The sequence below is a fragment of the Lepidochelys kempii genome, chromosome 3, assembly GCF_965140265.1.
Source record: "Lepidochelys kempii isolate rLepKem1 chromosome 3, rLepKem1.hap2, whole genome shotgun sequence".
NCBI classification, from domain to species: domain Eukaryota; kingdom Metazoa; phylum Chordata; order Testudines; family Cheloniidae; genus Lepidochelys; species Lepidochelys kempii.
Genome location: NC_133258.1, coordinates 67,369,688 through 67,388,694, shown reverse-complemented (window position 1 = coordinate 67,388,694; position 19,007 = coordinate 67,369,688). Strand labels below are relative to the sequence as shown.

The following is a 19,007-nucleotide window of genomic DNA, read 5'->3' as shown; positions in this document are numbered from 1 at the left end:
ACAGCAAAGAGGACCATTGGTAAGGTAAGGCAGGGAAGCTTATGCATCAGAATTGGTATGTGTGTCATGGTTAGAAACAGTGTACCAGTGGTGTTTTTTATATGTTTCTTATGAAGGTTTCAGTCGCACTTCACATTTCTGGCTCTCTTCCTGCCAGACCATTCATCTTGTCAGCAGGTAAAGGAAATCACTCAGAAAAATAAGAACAAAACAAAACACCAGAATTGATTTAAAATGTAAAAATTATAGTTAGTATTAAGTAGCAGGACCCACCTCCGTTTCGGAATTGATCTGCTTCCATAACAACTGACAAGTAGCAAATCGAAGACCACTGTCCTCTGAATCATTTTTAGCTTCACTAAAATAGTCAGCTGGAAAAATAAAAATAAAAGGCAATCATAATGGTGTTTATAAAAACAAAACTTTTTTTTCATAAGAAAACTATACAATGGCTGAAAAGGAAATCTATCCTCATTCATAACAAGCCTTTATTTATCTACTAACTGCATATATCTATCAGGTAGGCAGAACAAGAGAGGGAAGTATGCAGAAGCTGTTGCCAGGAGGAGTTGGTGAATGAGCTGACTTGCACCATTGGTCCCAAACTGAGACAAAAAGATAAATGAATAAATACATACATACCTACCTAGCTCTTATATAGCACTTTTCATCCACAGATCTCAAAGCAATTTACAAAGGAGGTTAGTATCATTATCATCATCTCTAAAATGCAGGAACAGTGACAGAAGTGACTTGCCCACAATCAGCCGGTAGGCCAGTGGCAGAGCCAGGACTAGAATCCAGATCTCCTGAATCCTTGTCCAATACTCTTTCCACTATGCCAGGGGTTCTCAACCTTATCCTTTCTGAAGCCCCTCTCCCAACGTGCTATAAAAATTCCACAACCCACCTGTGCCACAACAACTGTTTTTCTGCATATAAAAGCCCAGGCCAGAGTTAGGGGGTAGCAAGCAGGGCAATTGGCCAGGGCTCCATTCCAAACGGGGCCCTGTGAAGCTAAAAAGTCACTCAGGTTTCGGCTTCAGCCCTGGGTGGCAGGACTTGGAGCCCTGAGCTTCAGTCTCAGGCCATGGGGCTTCGGCTTTCTGCCCTGGGACCCAGCAAGTCTAATGCCGGCCCTGCTTGGTGTACCCTTGGAAACCTGCTTGCGGCCCCCTCAGCAAGCCTTGGACCCCTGGTTGAGAACCACTGCATTGGGCCACCTTGCTTGGCAACCATCCACACCCCACCTTGCAGCTGGATAAACTAGCAGTTGTCTCCCCTATTACAAATATCCCCCTCCCCAAACTGTCCAACTTGCTTCATTCCATCTCTCAGCCCACTCAGCCAGCCAGTCATGGGGTCTTCCACAGTGCTTGCAATAGGGTCTCTGGTCCCCCTCCATTATTCCACAGTAACATCAGGTCTATACTAGAAGGCTTTGCCAGTATAGCAATATTAGCAACCTCCCAGTGGAGATGCAGTTTATACCAGAAGACACTAAGGAACTTGGGCAGGGACCATCTTTTTGTTGAGTGTTTGTACAATGTCTAGCCCAGAGGTTCTCAAACTGGGGGTTGGGACCCCTCAGGGGGTTGCGGTGCGAGGTTATTACATGGGGGGTCGTGAGCTGTCAGCCTCCACCCCAAGCCCCGCTTTGCCTCCAGTTTTTATAATGGTGTTAAATATACAAAAATGTGTTTTTTAATTGGGGGGGGGTCGCATGCAGAGGCTTGCTATGTGGAAGGGGTCACCAGTACAAAAGTTTGAGAACCACTGGTCTAGCCCAAAGGGGTCCTGGTCCATGATCAGGGGTCCCAGAATGGCATAATACAAATAATAACTTTTGCCACTATATCTTATTCCAGTTCCCCAAATGAAATAAACTACACCAGAGAAAGCACATTTGTGGTGGTATCACAGCGTTTACATTTGCCAACATTCTTACGTCAGCTGGAGGTGCATGTGATTTTTTCACACTCCTGACATACACTAGCAAAACTTTTAAGTGCAGACCAGGTCTAAATTTCTGGTCCCATAAAGAGCCAACATGGAGGTGAGGAAAGGTTGGAGATGGGGAAGAAGCTAAGGGACAAACTATCTGGGCCTGAACGTTAAAGTTAATAAGCACTTCTTAAATATCAGACCCTTTTTGTTAGCAGTGTCCTAATGTCTCTCTGCTGAGACATTCTGCACTCAGCTTCTTAGGTGCTGCTTTGCTTTAGAACCCCTAAACCTGCCTTCAGCCAAGAAGTAGATGCAAAGCTGGAAGGAGAAATGGGAAAATGCATTTGAAAATAAAGTAATTTTTCAATTAAAAAAAATCCACAACTACAATCTTACTTCATGTAGGATTCCTCTTTTAAAAATGTGCATGCAGAGCCTGTAGCTACCTTTAACTCTCACAAATGCAATTCAATCAGCATGACTTGCTGTAGCTTAGAGCAGTGGTTCTCAACCAGGGGTCTGGGGCTCCCTTGGGGGGCCACAAGCAGGTTTCAGGGTTCTGCCAAGCAGGACCAGTGTTAGACTCACTGGGGCCCAGGGCAGAAAGCATAAGCCCTGCCATGCAGAGCTGAAGCCCAGGACCCTGAGCCACACCACCCAGAGCTAAAGCAGAAGCCTGAGGCACTTAGCTTCATGTGGGCTCCTGTGGCGTAGGGCCCCATGCAATTGCTGGCCCTGGCTTTTATATGCAGAAAACAGTTGTTGTTGCAGAGATGGGCCGTGGAGTTTTTATAGCATGTTGGGGGGGGCCTCAGAAAGAAAAAGGTTAAGAACCCCTGGCTTAGAGGACAGCTAACACTACCTGGAAGGATACAATGGCTGAAGGTTAGATAAAGAGTTCAGTTAACTGTCAGGGCAATGCAGGATGGATACAATGATTAACTTTTCTCTTTGAAGTAGCAAAGATGTCATAAATATAAAGGGAAGGCTAACCACCTTTATATCCCTCCTGGACAGAGGAAAAACCCTTTCACCTGTAAAGGGTTAAGAAGCTAAGATAACCCCGCTGGCACCTGACCAAAATGACCAATGAGGAGACAAGATACTTTCAAAGCTGGAGGGGGGAAGGAGGAACAAAGGGTCCTCTCTACCTGTGTGATGTTTTTGCTGGAACCAGAGCAGGAATGTAGGTCAGAACTCCTGTAAAGAGTTAGTAAGCAATCTAGTTAGATATGCGTTAGATTCTGTTTTGTTTAAATGGCTGATAAAATAAGTTGTGCTGAATGGAATATATATTCCTGTTTTTGTGTCTTTTTGTAACTTAAGGTTTTGCCTAGAGGGATTCTCTATGTTTTGAATCTGATTACCCTGTAAGGTATTTACCATCCTGATTTTACAGAGGTGATTCTTTTACTTTTTCTTTAATTAAAATTCTTCTTTTAAGAATCTGATTGCTTTTTTCATTGTTCTTAAGATCCAAGGGTTTGGGTCTGTGTTCACCTATGCAAATTGGTGAGGATTTTTATCAAGCCTTCCCCAGGAAAGGGAATGTAGGGATTGGGGGGATATTGTGGGGGGGAGACATTTCCAAGTGGGCACTTCCCCTGTTCTTTGTGTAACACTTTGGTGGTGGCAGCTTTTAACCTAAGCTGGTAAGAATAAGCTTAGGGGATCTTTCATGCAGGTCCCCACATCTGTACCCTAGAGTTCAGAGTGGGGAAGGAACCTTGACAAAAGACATGAAAACAAAAATAATGTTACAACAGAACTGCAAGTTCCCTTTAATGATCAGATACTGAACAATCAGCTGCAGTCTAGTGTCTAGAAATTACTCCTGCGGGGATTCTGCAGGACTGCATGCCCGCAGAAAATACACACTCCCAACCCCGCAGATTTCCTGTGTTTCCCTGCAGAAAACAGCAGGGAAGCAAAGAGAAGAGCATGGGGGCAAGGAGAGGAAGGCGGGGGGTGACCATGGGTGCAGTTTTCTGGGGGGGACTGCCCCCCTCCAAACAGTGGTGAGGCATGGGGGGGGCCCCACAAGGGTTTACATGCCACTTGTCCCTGCCCCCACATTCTGCAATCGCAGAGCTGCCCAGCTGAAGGAAGCTGTCTCTCCATGGCTCCAATGACTCTGCAGCTGAACGCAGCTTCCTGGATCCTAGTGCCAGTAATGCTCTCCTTCTGTGTTCTGGGAGCCTTCCTGTTTTCCATTCTGTGCAACAGTGAGTGCCCGTGGTTGGGCTGAGTAAGGGGGGGGGGGGGGAAGACAGTGGGGAAGAAAGGGGGTGGAATAGGTCAGGGGGAAGGAATGTGGGAGTGAGGGGAGGAGGATGGAGAAGATAGGGGAATCATGGGGGGAAGTGGGATCCCGGCATGCAGTGTCCCTTCAGCAGCAGCTGGGGCTCCCCCATTAAGCAGACCCATTGAACCCTCACCCTGACAAGCCCTACCCCCTTCAACTGGACCTCTCTGATGAGCCCCCAACCCACTGATCCCCAACCAGCTGCACTTGGACCCTCTCCCCCAGCACCCAGATCCCCCACAACCAGACCTACTCCCCCCCAAGCCCCAACCACCTTCATCTGGATCCCCTGCAGAACCCCATTGCCCCTGCACCTGGAACCCACCAACGAGCCTCTGTGCATCCAGATCTCCCACTGAGCTGCTCACACCCAGATTGCCCCACCCAGAAACCTCTCACCTGACACCTGGATTCCCCCAAACTAAGCCCCTCCACACTTGGATCCTGCTGGGTTGAGCCTGCCCACCCACAGCTGGCGCAGAGGGGCAGGGCCCTGGGGCATTTCTGGGGCAGGCCCACCCCTTGCACTGTGTCAAGAGTCAGGTGCAGCCTCACTGCCGAGTCTCTGTACCGGGGAAGTGGCGGCTTCAGGGTGATCTCTCACCTCAATACAGCCAGTGGCCTGTGCTCCCCACTGCCATATTGGAGCCACATTTGTTTATTGACAAATAAAATGTGCATAATTTTAAAATACTGTGTGCATAATTCCCTCAGAAGTAAGAAATTAATCAGCTGACGTGCCTGGGAACGTATCACTATTTGTGATTAACAGAACCCCCATCAAAGATCTTATTCTTTACCTACACCTGTGGTCTCCAACCTTCTTTACGCCCAAGATCACTTTTTGAATTTAAGGGCAACTCAGGATCTACCCAGCCACTTCCCCAAAGCCCTGCCCCGCTCACTCCATCCTCCGCTCTCTACATTGCTCGCTCTCCCCCAACCTCACTGACTTTCACTGGGTTTGGGCAGGGGGTTGGGGCTGAGGGGTTCACAGAGTGAGAGGGGGCTCTGGGTTGAGCCTGAAGCAGCAGGTTGGGGTGCAGGAGGGGGTAAAGGGTGCAGGCTCTGGGAGGGAATTTGGGTGCAGGAGGGGGCTCTGGGCTGGGGCAGAGTGTTGCAGTGCAGGAGGGGGTTTGGGGTGCTGACTCCAGAAGGAGGCTCAGGGCTGGGGTGCAGGAGGGGGTATGAGGTGCTGGTTCCTGGAGGGGGTTCAGGGATGGAGGTTGGGGTGCAGCGTCCCACTGGGCAGCGCTTACCTCCAGTGGCTCCTGGTTGGCGGTGGGTGCACTGAGGCTAAGGCAGGCTCCCTGCCTACCCCGGCCCCACACTGCTCACAGAAAGGGTCAATGTGCCCCTGGTGTGAGGACAGCAGGGGACACGTGGCTCTGTGCGCTGCCCCTCTCTGCAAGCACTGCCCCGCAGCTCTCCCGGCTTGCGGGCCGAAGCAACACGAGGGAGACCCCTGACCCCCACCCCCGAGGCTGCAGTGGCCGCTTCCAGGAGCAGCGTGGGGCGGGGTAAGCAGGGAGCCACACTGCACTGCTGCCAGAGATCGCAATCGACTGGGAGATCCTCTACGATCGACGAGTCGATCACAATCAACCAGTTGGTGACCAATGACCTATACTAACAAAGCTATTTAAATGGCTCCAGGATCCTTTGTGTTGCTTTTAGTTAATTAAAAAAGAAAAGACCTGCAAGACCAAACTACCATGTGTGATCATACCAAATTTTTTTTTTTTTTTTCCACAAGCCTCTAGACAGCAGATGCTAGGTGCAAGTCTGCACAAAGATCTGGTCCTGAGAGGTGTGGTGTACCAGCAATTCTGTCTGAAGTTAATGGAATTTGAAAGTACTCAGCATCTTGCAGTACTGGGCCAAAAAGCTGGACATACAAACAAGAGAGCACTGCCTATTTCTTAGGCCTTAGTAGAAGTCTGTGCATATGCAGGGCCTTCTCTTCCACCTATAAATGCATACCTGAAGTCCATTTTCTGAATGGCCAGAAAGAAAGGTACACAAAATCAGTGTCTTGGACTGAGGGACAGACTTACAGGTATTTAGGTGCCTAAAGATACATCTTGGGACCTACCGGGATTTTCAATCAGATTTTCATAGAATTTTAAGCCCTAATGGGCATTAGACGCATAGGCACTTTTGAAAATTCCACCAGGTACTATACCTGCATCTTTAGGTACCTAAACACCATTAAAAATTTAGTCCTGAGTAGATGATGGAAGAAGGGGATGTGTGTGTGCAAGCACGCAGTGACCAGCCAATATTTTTAACAATGGCCAGATCCACATGACGAACAGCTAAAAGATAGAGAGCTGATTTGTATATCTGGTGACACACCGATTCTTCCTTTCCTCAAGGTAAAAAAAATAAAAATACATAGATGACTCCTACTCAGTTGAATGTCATCTCCTCTAGGACTGTAGTAATTAACTAGATATTTCACTTAATCCAGTAGCATGCTAAATCTCCCAAAAATATATTTAAAAGATTATTCTAAACATTGACTGGTTTACAATAGCAAAATTAGTTAACATTTGTATTAAGTTTCACTGAACTATTCCCAAAGATAGTGATAACACATATTGGCTGCTAAATTGGAGCAACATCAATTTTAGGAAGATTAATTTAGCAGAATGTTAACACAAACAAAGGTTTCAGTAAAAGAAAAATTCTACTGTGATGTCCCAAGTCTATCCCATGATAAAATCCAATCACTGTCTTAGTTATCTAGTAGTGCTCTGTACTGATGGTTAGAAAACCTAGGCTAGACCTCCTAATCTCAAGCTCCTGGGGTTTCAGACATGCCAGGCCTGGGGAAAGAAAATCATTTTGGATTAATTTTAAAGCAGGTGTTACAGTATATCCCTCTGGTGATAAAGGAGTCTGCAGTGTTTTCCAATGAGATTTAAAATCTGGCTCATCTTCCCCCCCCGCACTCTTCTTCATTCAAATTATCACTGCTTTTGACAGCTCTGGGGCTAGCAGGGATTAGGAGTGCTGCCAAGGCAGCATTCTCAACCTGGGAGTAAGGACAGGACGTCCCTTGCGTTGCTCTTAACAGGAACTGAGCAGCACTACTCATACGTCCAAGGGGAGTCGGTCCTGTCTAGTTCTTCTCTGATGGTGAATACTACATGGGGGCTGACGGATGGGAAGCATAAATAATGCAGAACAAATGGACAAGAACCTTAGGGGTACAAACGGCTTTTTCCTGACCTCTTCCTCACCAAAATCAGACAAGCGAAGTAAAATATGATCAGCATGCTGAATGATGCATCATTTCTGATTAGGTAAGAGTATTCAGTGCCTACCAATCGTGGTTCTCCTTTGATTTAGCAGTTATTGTTTACTGGCTTGACAAAATATCTGTTTATGACAGTATGGAGAAAAAGTTTTCCTGAAAAAAGATTTCTATAAAGATGAAGAAGGCAATGAAGGCAGAGCTCTGGAGATGAAGAAATTTCATAGCAGTTAATAACTAGCTGGGATGCTGCTGCTGAAGAGATGACAGCTCTTCAATATTGTGTTGGCATTGGGGAGTAAATGAAATCCATATGTGGACATTACAGAATAAAATCAGAGTTGAGGCTTATGGGATCAAGTGGTCCTTTCTAAAGCATAGCAATATATATCAAAATGTACTAACCTGTTTGTGAAGATATCCTTCTCTTCTTGGAACTTGGTTTAAACACAAAGCAGCCCTAGAGGGTAGCAAGCAAAATGTGAACTTCAGAGTGAGTTTCCATTTCATCAGAATTTTTGAGGTGTACAGGAAACAAGCAGAAAAAGACAAATATCCCAATGTTCCAATAAAACAACATTTGGTAATTCTGAATTGGCCTTTCAATGTTTTAAGGACATTATGATTCTGTGATTCCAGATGGACTAATTTCTCCATTGCTGTGCTTTCACTTCTTCTTTCAAGCTGGAAACCTATGGAAAGTAGTGTCCCCTACTTTGTTCTTTCCAGAGCCCAAAGCATCATCTCTGAACTTTGGGCTGGAGTTTTCTACCTTTCCATGGGTTTTTAACTCCATCTACCAACCAATGTGTTGTGACAAAAAATATGACTAAACAGTAATTGATAAAGTGAAGAAATGAAAACAAATCAATTGATTCATGGAAGGAAGAGCTACTGTAATTAACACTTTAAAAACAAACAAAGATACTGAGACTAAGCAGCAAATTAATTATACTGTATAGAAAGAAGAGTATGATGCAAAATTCAGATATTGAAATCAGACAGAAATCAACAACCATGGGCAAATGTGAATTGCTAATATGAAGGTTAAAGATTAATTTTTCTTCAGTGGCACTGTTGAGATGAAAGAGACTGGAATATTTTTTATTAAGTTATCAAAACATTTTACACCTATGACATATCTCTAAGAATTCTTCCAATTTTAGGGGACATACTTTGTTCACTGAAGTATATACTTTGACAGTAACTACAAATCTAATAATATAAAAACACTATTAGTAAAATAATGCAAACAAATCACAGACAGCTAGACAGAACACCTGGCATGGAAATCAAATGGAAAACATTCTGCGCTGTCTTTTACAGTAATTGTCTGTTCGCTGCCAGTGGATATACTAAATTTCCCATTAGTATTTACTAATCTCCGATTGGTCACTATAGAGTTTTATTAGCTTTAGGAGAATATTTTAAAGATTTATCAGTTTTGACTTTGAATGATGATATTTACGTGGGCACAATCCAGCAGATCTTACTCCTGTGAACAATCCCATTGAGTTTAAGACTACTCATGTGAATGAAGGATGAAGGAGCAGACCAATATATCAGTATTATATACAGTGACTAAAATATTATATGTATTTATATTTAGGGCCTTGTGTATTTATGTGTCATACAAATTTGCAGTCATAGAACTTGCAGCAGATTCTATCCCTTGCTGCAGAATTGTGCTCCAAAATCCAAGATGTAATTTTTAAAAATTATGCCCTGGTCTACTCTAGGACTTTTAGGTCAAATTTAGCAGCATTAAATCGATGTAAACCTGCACCCGTTCACACGATGAAGCCCTTTATTTCGACTTAAAGGGCTCTTAAAAATCGATTTTCTTACTCCACTCCTGACAAGTGGATTAGCGCTTAAATCGGCCTTGCCGGCTCGAATTTGGGGTACTGTGGACACAATTCAACGGTATTGGCCTCCGCGAGCTATCCCAGAGTGCTCCATTGTGACCGCTCTGGACAGCACTCTCAACTCAGATGCACTGGCCAGGTAGACAGGAAAAGAACCGCGAACTTTTGAATCTCATTTCCTGTTTGGCCAGCGTGGCAAGCTGCAGGTGACCATGCAGAGCTCATCAGCACAGGTGACCATGATGGAGTCCCAGAATCGCAAAAGAGCTCCAGCATGGACCGAACGGGAGGTACGGGATCTGATCGCTGTTTGGGGAGAGGAATCCGTGCTATCAGAACTCCGTTCCAGTTTTCGAAATGCCAAAACCTTTGTCAAAATCTCCCAGGGCATGAAGGACAGAGGCCATAACAGGGACCCAAAGCAGTGCCGCGTGAAACTGAAGGAGCTGAGGCAAGCCTACCAGAAAACCAGAGAGGCGAACGGCTGCTCCGGGTCAGAGCCCCAAACATGCCGCTTCTATGATGAACTGCATGCCATTTTAGGGGGTTCAGCCACCACTACCCCAGCCGTGTTGTTTGACTCCTTCAATGGAGATGGAGGCAATACGGAAGCAGGTTTTGGGGACGAAGAAGAAGATGATGACGATGAGGTTGTAGATAGCTCACAGCAAGCAAGCGGAGAAACCGGTTTTCCCAACAGCCAGGAACTGTTTCTCACCCTGGACCTGGAGCCAGTACCCCCCGAACCCACCCAAGGCTGCCTCCTGGACCCAGCAGGTGGAGAAGGGACCTCTGGTGAGTGTACCTTTTAAAATACTATACATGGTTTAAAAGCAAGCATGTGAAAGGATTACTTTGCCCTGGCATTCGCGGTTCTCCTAGATGTACTCCCAAAGCCTTTGCAAAAGGTTTCTGGGGAGGGCAGCCTTATTGCGTCCTTCATGGTAGGACACTTTACCACTCCAGGCCAGTAACACGTACTCGGGAATCATTGTAGAACAAAGCATTGCAGTGTATGTTTGCTGGCATTCAAACAACATCCGTTCTTTATCTCTCTGTGTTATCCTCAGGAGAGTGAGATATAATTCATGGTCACCTGGTTGAAATAGAGTGCTTTTCTTCAGGGGACACTCAGAGGAGCCCATTCCTGCTGGGCTGTTTGCCTGTGGCTAAACAGAAATGTTCCCCGCTGTTAGCCACAGGGATGGGGGAAGGTTGAGGGGGTAGCCACGCGGTGCGGGGAGGCAAAATGCGACCTTGTAACGAAAGCACATGTGCTATGTATGTAATGTTAACAGCAAGGTTTACCCTGAAAGAGTGTAGCCACTGTTTTATAAAATGTGTCTTTTTAAATACCGCTGTCCCTTTTTTTTCCTCCACCAGCTGCATGTGTTTCAATGATCACAGGATCTTCTCCTTCCCAGAGGCTAGTGAAGCTTAGAAAGAAAAAAAAACGCACTCGCGATGACATGTTCTCCGAGCTCATGCTGTCCTCCCACACTGACAGAGCACAGACGAATGCATGGAGGCAAATAATGTCAGAGTGCAGGAAAGCACAAAATGACCGGGAGGAGAGGTGGAGGGCTGAAGAGAGTAAGTGGCGGGCTGAAGACAGGGCTGAAGCTCAAATGTGGCGGCAGCGTGATGAGAGGAGGCAGGATTCAATGCTGAGGCTGTTGGAGGACCAAACCAATATGCTCCAGTGTATGGCTGAGCTGCAGCAAAGGCAGCTGGAGCACAGACTGCCACGACAGCCCCTGTGTAACCAACCGCCCTCCTCCCCAAGTTCCATAGCCTCCACACCCAGACGCCCAAGAACGCGGTGGCGGGGCCTCCGGCCAACCAGCCACTCCACCACAGAGGACTGCCCAAAAAAAAGAAGGCTGTCATTCAATAAATTTTAAAGTTGTAAGCTTTTAAACTGCTGTGCTTAAAGTGCTGTGTGGCATTTTCCTTCCCTCCTCCGCCACCCCTCCTGGGCTACCTTGGTAGTCATCCCCCTATTTGTGTGATGAATGAATAAAGAATGCATGAATGTGAAGCAACAATGACTTTATTGCCTCTGCAAGCGGTGATTGAAGGGAGGAGGGGCGGGTGGTTAGCTTACAGGGAAGTAGAGTGAACCAAGGGGCGGGGGGTTTCATCAAGGAGAAACAAACAGAACTTTCACACCGTAGCCTGGCCAGTCATGAAACTGGTTTTCAAAGCTTCTCTGATGCGTACCGCGCCCTCCTGTGCTCTTCTAACCGCCCTGGTGTCTGGCTGCACGTAACCAGCAGCCAGGCGATTTGCTTCAACCTCCCACCCCGCCATAAACATCTCCCCCTTACTCTCACAGATATTGTGGAGCACACAGCAAGCAGTAATAACAGTGGGAATATTGGTTTCGCTGAGGTCTAAGCGAGTCAGTAAACTGCGCCAGCGCGCCTTTAAACGTCCAAATGCACATTCTACCACCATTCTGCACTTGCTCAGCCTGTAGTTGAACAGCTCCTGACTACTGTCCAGGCTGCCTGTGTACGGCTTCATGAGCCATGGCATTAAGGGGTAGGCTGGGTCCCCAAGGATACATAGAGGCATTTCAACATCCCCAACAGTTATTTTCTGGTCTGGGAATAAAGTCCCTTCCTGCAGCTTTTGAAACAGACCAGAGTTCCTGAAGATGCGAGCGTCATGTACCTTTCCCGGCCATCCCACGTTGATGTTGGTGAAACATCCCTTGTGATCCACCAGAGCTTGCAGCACTATCGAAAAGTACCCCTTGCGGTTTATGTACTCGGCAGCTTGGTGCTCCGGTGCTAAGATAGGGATATGGGTTCCGTCTATAGCCCCACCACAGTTAGGGAATCCCATTGCAGCAAAGCCATCCACTATGACCTGCACATTTCCCAGGGTCACTACCCTTGATATCAGCAGATCTTTGATTGCGTGGGCTACTTGCATCACAGCAGCCCCCACAGTAGATTTGCCCACTCCAAATTGATTCCCAACTGACCGGTAGCTGTCTGGCATTGCAAGCTTCCACAGGGCTATTGCCACTCGCTTCTCAACTGTGAGGGCTGCTCTCATCTTGGTATTCATGCGCCTCAGGGCAGGGGAAAGCAAGTCACAAAGTTCCATGAAAGTGCCCTTAAGCATGCAAAAGTTTCGCAGCCACTGGGAATCGTCCCAGACCTGCAACACTATGCGGTCCCACCAGTCTGTGCTTGTTTCCCGAGCCCAGAATCGGCGTTCCACAGCATGAACCTGCCCCATTAGCACCATGATGCATGCATTGGCAGGGCCCATGCTTTCAGAGAAATCTGTGTCCATGTCCTGATCACTCACATGACCGCGCTGACGTCGCCTCCTCGCCCGGTATCGCTTTGCCAGGTTCTGGTGCTGCATATACTGCTGGATAATGCGTGTGGTGTTTAATGTGCTCCTAATTGCCAAAGTGAGCTGAGCGGCCTCCATGCTTGCCTTGGTATGGCGTCCGCACAGAAAAAAGGCGCGGAACGATTGTCTGCCGTTGCTCTGACGGAGGGAGGGGCGACTGACAACACGGCTTACAGGGTTGGCTTCAGGGAGCTAAAATCAAAAAAGGGGGTGTCTTTACATCAAGGAGTATTTCAGGCAGGACTTCACGGAGGGTTCCAATAAGAAATGGTGCACCTAAGTTATTGTTCTTATTGGAACAAGGAGGTTAGCCTGGCCTCTGATTGATACATGGCTAGATTTACCTCGCTGCACCTTCTCTGTGAGTGACTGCAGTGTGACCTAGACGAATGAGTCCCCTAGACAGGGGAGGAGGCAAATGAGTACAAAACAAATCTGGTCTATTTCTTGTTTTGATCCACTCCATCTATCTTTTACATCTTTGGCTGGCAGCAGACAGTGCAGAAGGACTGCATGCCATCCACATCTCATGGCTGCTCGGCAGAAGATGGTACAGTACGACTGCTAGCCATCCTCATCTTTTGCCTGCCCGGCAGAAGATGGTACAGTACGACTGCTAGCAATCCGTATCGCCTGCCTGCTCACCATAAGACGGTTCAATAGGACTGACTGCAGGACTAAAGAGAATGACCTGGTCAAGTCACTCCAAATTTAGTCCCTGCGCCCATGTCTGTCCAGGCGCTCCCAGCCGACGTGGCCAGGAGCACCTCGGACATGACGATGACGGCTACCAGTCGTACTGTACCGTCTGCTGCCACAAGGCAAGGGGTTGCTGCTACTGTGTAGCAATGCCGTACCGCGTCTGCCAGCACCCAGGAGACATAGGGTGACGGTTACCTGAGCGGGCTCCATGCTTGCCGTGGTATGGCGTCTGCACAGGTAACTCAGGAAAAAAGGCGCGAAACGACTGTCTGCCCTTGCTTTCACGGAGGGAGGGAGGGAACGGGGGCCTGATGATATGTACCCAGAACCACCCGCGACAATGTTTTAGCCCCATCAGGCATTGGGATCTCAACCCAGAATTCCAATGGGCAGCGGAGACTGCGGGAACTGTGGGATAGCTATGCACAGTGCAATGCTCCGGAAGTCAACTCTAGCCTCGGTACTGTGGAAGCACTCCGCCGAGTTAATGCACTTAATGCACTTAGAGCATTTTCTGTGGGGACACACACACTCGAATATATAAAACCGATTTCTAAAAAACCGACTTCTATAAATTCAACCTTATTCCGTAGTGTAGACATACCCTATGTTTCTAGCCCAACATTGTGAAGACAACCTTGAAAACGTGTATTCAATGTTGTCTTCCTGCGTCTACAGAAAACCTGAAACAACAGTTCTGCTCCATTTGTCTCACTGAGTTAACTCCAAAACCTAAAGATGGCATTTAAATGTCAATACTACTAACTATTACACTGTTGATCACTGTAGCAGAAAAAATATACAACAGAACAAATCATCAACAAGGCTCAGGTAGTAAACCACAAAGACACAAATACTAAGTACTAACTCATCTTGCTTCCTAAAACTACATTCTTTATAAAAAATGATAGAAGCTTTTTAAAATACAAAGAATTCATCAGTATAACTAAAACCTTGCTTTACCACAAAAGAAAAACTCATGGGTGTGGAGGGATCTATGAAGACTCCCAGAATCTAGATCTGAAAACAATTCCTCTCTCACCCCCATTTCTTCACACTTCTTCTCTCAAGAAGTGACATAGAACACAACAGGAAACAATGCAGATACTTTAAGACAAAATGAAAGCAGGTAAAGCATGTCTCAGAGTAGAGTAAAGAAAAAATACAAAACCTGAAGCTTTCATTCATAGATTATAAAAGACACAGGCTCTGCCTATAGCTGGAAAATAATTTTAAAAAGTTTCCCGCTATGGCTAATACTTAGGGCCCTACCAAATTCACGGCCATGAAAAATGCATCATGGACCATGAAATCTAGTCTTCCCCCCATGAAATCTGGTCTTTTGTGTGCTTTTACGCTATACTATACCAATTTCACAGGCAAGACCAGAGTTTCTCAGATTGGGGGTCCTGACCCAAAAGGGAGTTGCAGGGGGTCACAAGGTTATTTTACAGGGATCGTGGTATTGCCACCCTCACATCTATGCTGCCTTCAGAGCTGGGCGGCTGGAGAGTGGCCGCTGTTGGCCAGGCGCCCAGCTCTGAAGGCAGCAGCGTTTTGAAGTGCGAGTGTGGTCGTGCATGAGTGCTGGGAGAGAGCTCTCCCAGTGCTCCTGGTAATCCTCTTCCACAAGGGGATACCCAGTGTTCGGAGCCTATCCACACTAGCACTTTAAAGTGCTCAGACTTGCTGCGCTCAGGGGAGTGATTTTTCACACCCCTGAGCCAGCAAGTTAGAGTGCTATAAAATGTACGTGTAGACAAGCTCTTAGAAGCTGATTTGTCTAATTACTACAACACCCTGGTGTGGACATTCTGAAATCAGAGTGCCTTATATTGATTAAGCTAAATCAATTTAAGGTACTCAAAAAGATTTAATAAAAATAAAAAAATTTAAGTCTAGAAGGGACCATCATGATTATCTAGTCTGACCTCCTGAATGCCACAGAGTTTCACACAGTAATTCCTGTGCAAAATTCTACAGCTTGTGTTATGCAAGAAATGAGACTAAATGATCATTGTGATTTAAGAGTATCCACACCATGAAGATACACAGATTTAACCAAACTGGATGCAGACTTTCCTTTACTGGCAGAAATAGGGCCTGAGTCTTCTCTCACTGGTACTGGTGTAAATCACCATCCATTAAATTCTGTGAAGTTACACTGACATAAAATTGATGCAAGCAAACGAATAATGAGGTTCACAGGCTATCTTGAAAAGGGTACATAAAGACAGAAATTCAATCACACGACATCTCAATAATTTCACAGTGATCATTAAAAGTAAAAAACCCTGGAATTTGTTGATAAGGCAGCAGAACCCACCCTATTAACACATGGAATTTCCTCCTCATATTTATAGATTTAAGATACATTTACAAATCACCCGTGTAAAGGAACTCAGGGGAATAGCCTCAACAAAGCTGTGTGCAGCAGTCATGGGCTTCTTATTCCCTCTGTAACACTGGGTAAGAGACAAAGTAACAAAAAAGTAGGAAAAAAATAGCCTTTTGCCCTGATGAAAACTGACTAACAGTGGGGCGCCTCAAGATTATATTAAACAACATTGGACGTGGTACAGATTTATTAATGAGCCAGAACATGGGATTCAGCAATGAGATGGCACAATTTGAAGGTAAAATAATTTATGTTAGTCAAGGGCAGAGAGATCTCTGAGGAGCATCAGAGGTACCACATCAACATGTGAATGTACAGGGTGACAAAAGTGGTTCAACATCAATAAATGTAAAATAACTATTCACACATCTTAATTAATTCCTTCTACTCAGCAGAGGGACTTGGGGCGTCACTGTAGACATCTCAATAAAGACCTCTGCTTAATGTGCAGCAGTGGTCAAAAAAGCAAACTAGATGTTGGGATGCATATGGAATGGGATGGAGAATAATTCAGAAATTATCACAATGCCATTTATATAAATCAATGATAGACCCTCATCTAGAATACTGGGTACAATATTGGTCACTCCCTCTTCAAGAAGACATTGCAGAATTAAAAGGGGCTCAGAGAAGGACAACAAAAAAAAGATTAGGGGCATTAAAAAAACCTCATACAAAGAGAGACTGAAAATATTAAAATTGTGTATCTTAGAAAGGAAACAAATAAGAGGGAACATAAAATAACGGATGATATAGAGAAGGTAAATCGAGAACTCTTGTTCTTGTGTTACGTGACAAGGAGAACAGAAGGCATTCAATAAAATTAAAATATCACAAATTCAAAACCAAAGAAGAATAACTATTTTTTCCACACAACATGTAAATAAACTGTGGAGCTCATTGCTAAACGATGCTGTTGGGTCCAAAACCTTAGCAAGATTCAAAAAGGGATTGGATATTTACATGGATAAAAAGTAATAGTTAATGCTAACATATACTGTTGGAAGAGATATTAAACCTCATACTTCAGAGTTTAATCCAATCTCTAACAATTAGGGATCAGGAGGAGAATGTGGAGGGCCGATTATCCTATATCTGTCTAATACATAGTTGCATGCACTTTTCACTGAAGCATCTGGTACTGGCCACTGTAAGAAACAGGATGCTGGATTAAAAGGACCACAGTTCCAAGAAAGGAAGGCTTCTACAGCAGTTCAGGCATTAGTCTGGGACTTGGCAGATTTAGGTTCAACTCTCTGTTCCACCACAGATGTCCTGTGTGACAAGCCACTTGGTCTCTTTGTGCCTCAGTTCCCGATCAGTATAATGGGGTTAATTCATAATACCCACCAACAAAGGCGTTGTGACAATAAAAACACTAAATATTGTGAGGTGCTCAGAAACTAAAGTACTGGGGAGTACAGAAATACCTAAAATAGATAGTCTGATTTTGTATGTCAAGTCCTATATTTCCAAATAGGAACTTCTATACAACCAAAGAAAGATTACTAAACTGAGACTAGAAGATTCTGACCAGTAGTGAAAGAACTTCCCCTACTTCTCAAAAAGGTAAATTATAAGAGGCAGTGTAAAAACAGATATCTGATTAATAATGTGAGTCCAGAATAGATGGAATACATATGAATAGAAAAAGCCCAATTTTCAAATGTCAGACAGGAAAGCATGAACTTTTTTCTTTTCATTGCACATATGAATATATGCATCGGACAAGCTGTGTGCCTAAGTGACTATTTGCAGGAACTATTAGAGTAACTGCAAGTGAAAATTAGACATGCAAATATATATGCATTTGTGTATGTACAAATGCACCCCTGCTCTCAGATACCAAATGTTTTAATTTCTAATAAAATCACTTATGGCCCAAATTTTATATTTTGTTTTAAAACAGTTTAAAAAACTAAGTATGAACACAACATTTCAACATATTTTACATTCAATTAAAGCATGTATAATTTAAATATTTCCTCACAGTGCTGGAAACCTGGGTGGATGCTTTTAATCAAAATGATTTAAATCACAATTTTTTTTTAAGTCATTGATTTAAATCAACTTGATGCTTTGTAAAACAATTTGAAACTTGTGCTATTGCAACTTTACATTAAAATTTATAAGGAACTAAATTATAAATTCTAGAAGTTTTAAAATGTTACTGACATGACATACGAGTAGAGGTATAGCAGGTTTGCAGATATAGCTCTACTAGTATGTCTATACCACCAAATTCTTTTAAAAAGTTGTAGGAAAGGTCATCAACTGGGTGTAGACTTTGTCATCCAACCCTTCTCAGAGCACTAACTATACTCACACTGTCCACAGTGGGATAATTAAGGGATTCCAAAAATTTGCATAAACAGGATTAAATGAGACAGTGGTATAAATGGCTGCTCAGCTGACAATAGTTTCCCTCACTGGTAACATCAGTGCAGATGCATCAATACTGAAAAAATGTGCATGAATTTTCATAGCATAGCTGGCAGGTTTCAGAGTAACAGCTGTGTTAGTCTGTATTCGCAAAAAGAAAAGGAGGACTTGTGGCACCTTAGAGACTAAGAAATTTATTTGAGCATAAGCTTCATCGGATGCATTCAGTGGAAAATACAGTGGGGAGATTTATATACACAGAGAACATGAAACAATGGGTGTGACCATACACATTGTAATGAGAGTGATCACTTAAGGTGAGCTATTACCAGCAGGAGAGCCGGGAGGGGGGTGGCAATGACGACCTTTTGTAGTGATAATCAAGGTGGCCCATTTCCAACAGTTGACATCTGAGGAATAGTGGGGGTGGGAATAAACATGGGGAAATAGTTTTACTTTGTGTAATGACCCATCCACTCCCAGTCTCTATTCAAGCCTAAATTAATTGTATCCAGTTTGCAAATTAATTCCAATTCAGCAGTTAGGAGGTTAGCTTTCGCAGAGCCAACAAACCTATCTACTCGTGCTAGGAAGCCTGCTAACAGCTGCAGTGTATACATACCATGTAGGCATCATTGGCTGAGCACATACTATTATTAAGGTTGTCTGACACTTCCCAATATAAGACTCAGTTTTCAGTTGCTTGTAACTTTGTGAATTTTACCATTTGGGCTGAAATTTTTCAGGGCTAGTATCTGCCTCAGG

At 44.7% G+C, this 19,007-nt stretch overlaps 1 protein-coding gene across 4 annotated transcripts in view; it reads right to left on the bottom strand.

Moving 5' to 3' along the window:
* The window catches only part of ORC3 (origin recognition complex subunit 3), a 79,262-nt gene that overhangs the window by 56,163 nt on the left and 4,092 nt on the right, over positions 1-19,007 (bottom strand). For all 4 annotated transcript variants that reach the window (XM_073336635.1, XM_073336633.1, XM_073336634.1 and 1 more), the window contains exons 2-3: positions 7,920-7,974; positions 274-371 (exon numbers count right to left, since the gene is read on the bottom strand). In XM_073336635.1, coding sequence (XP_073192736.1) covers positions 274-371; positions 7,920-7,974 — 153 coding nt within the window. The remainder of the gene's footprint in view (positions 1-273; positions 372-7,919; positions 7,975-19,007) is intronic.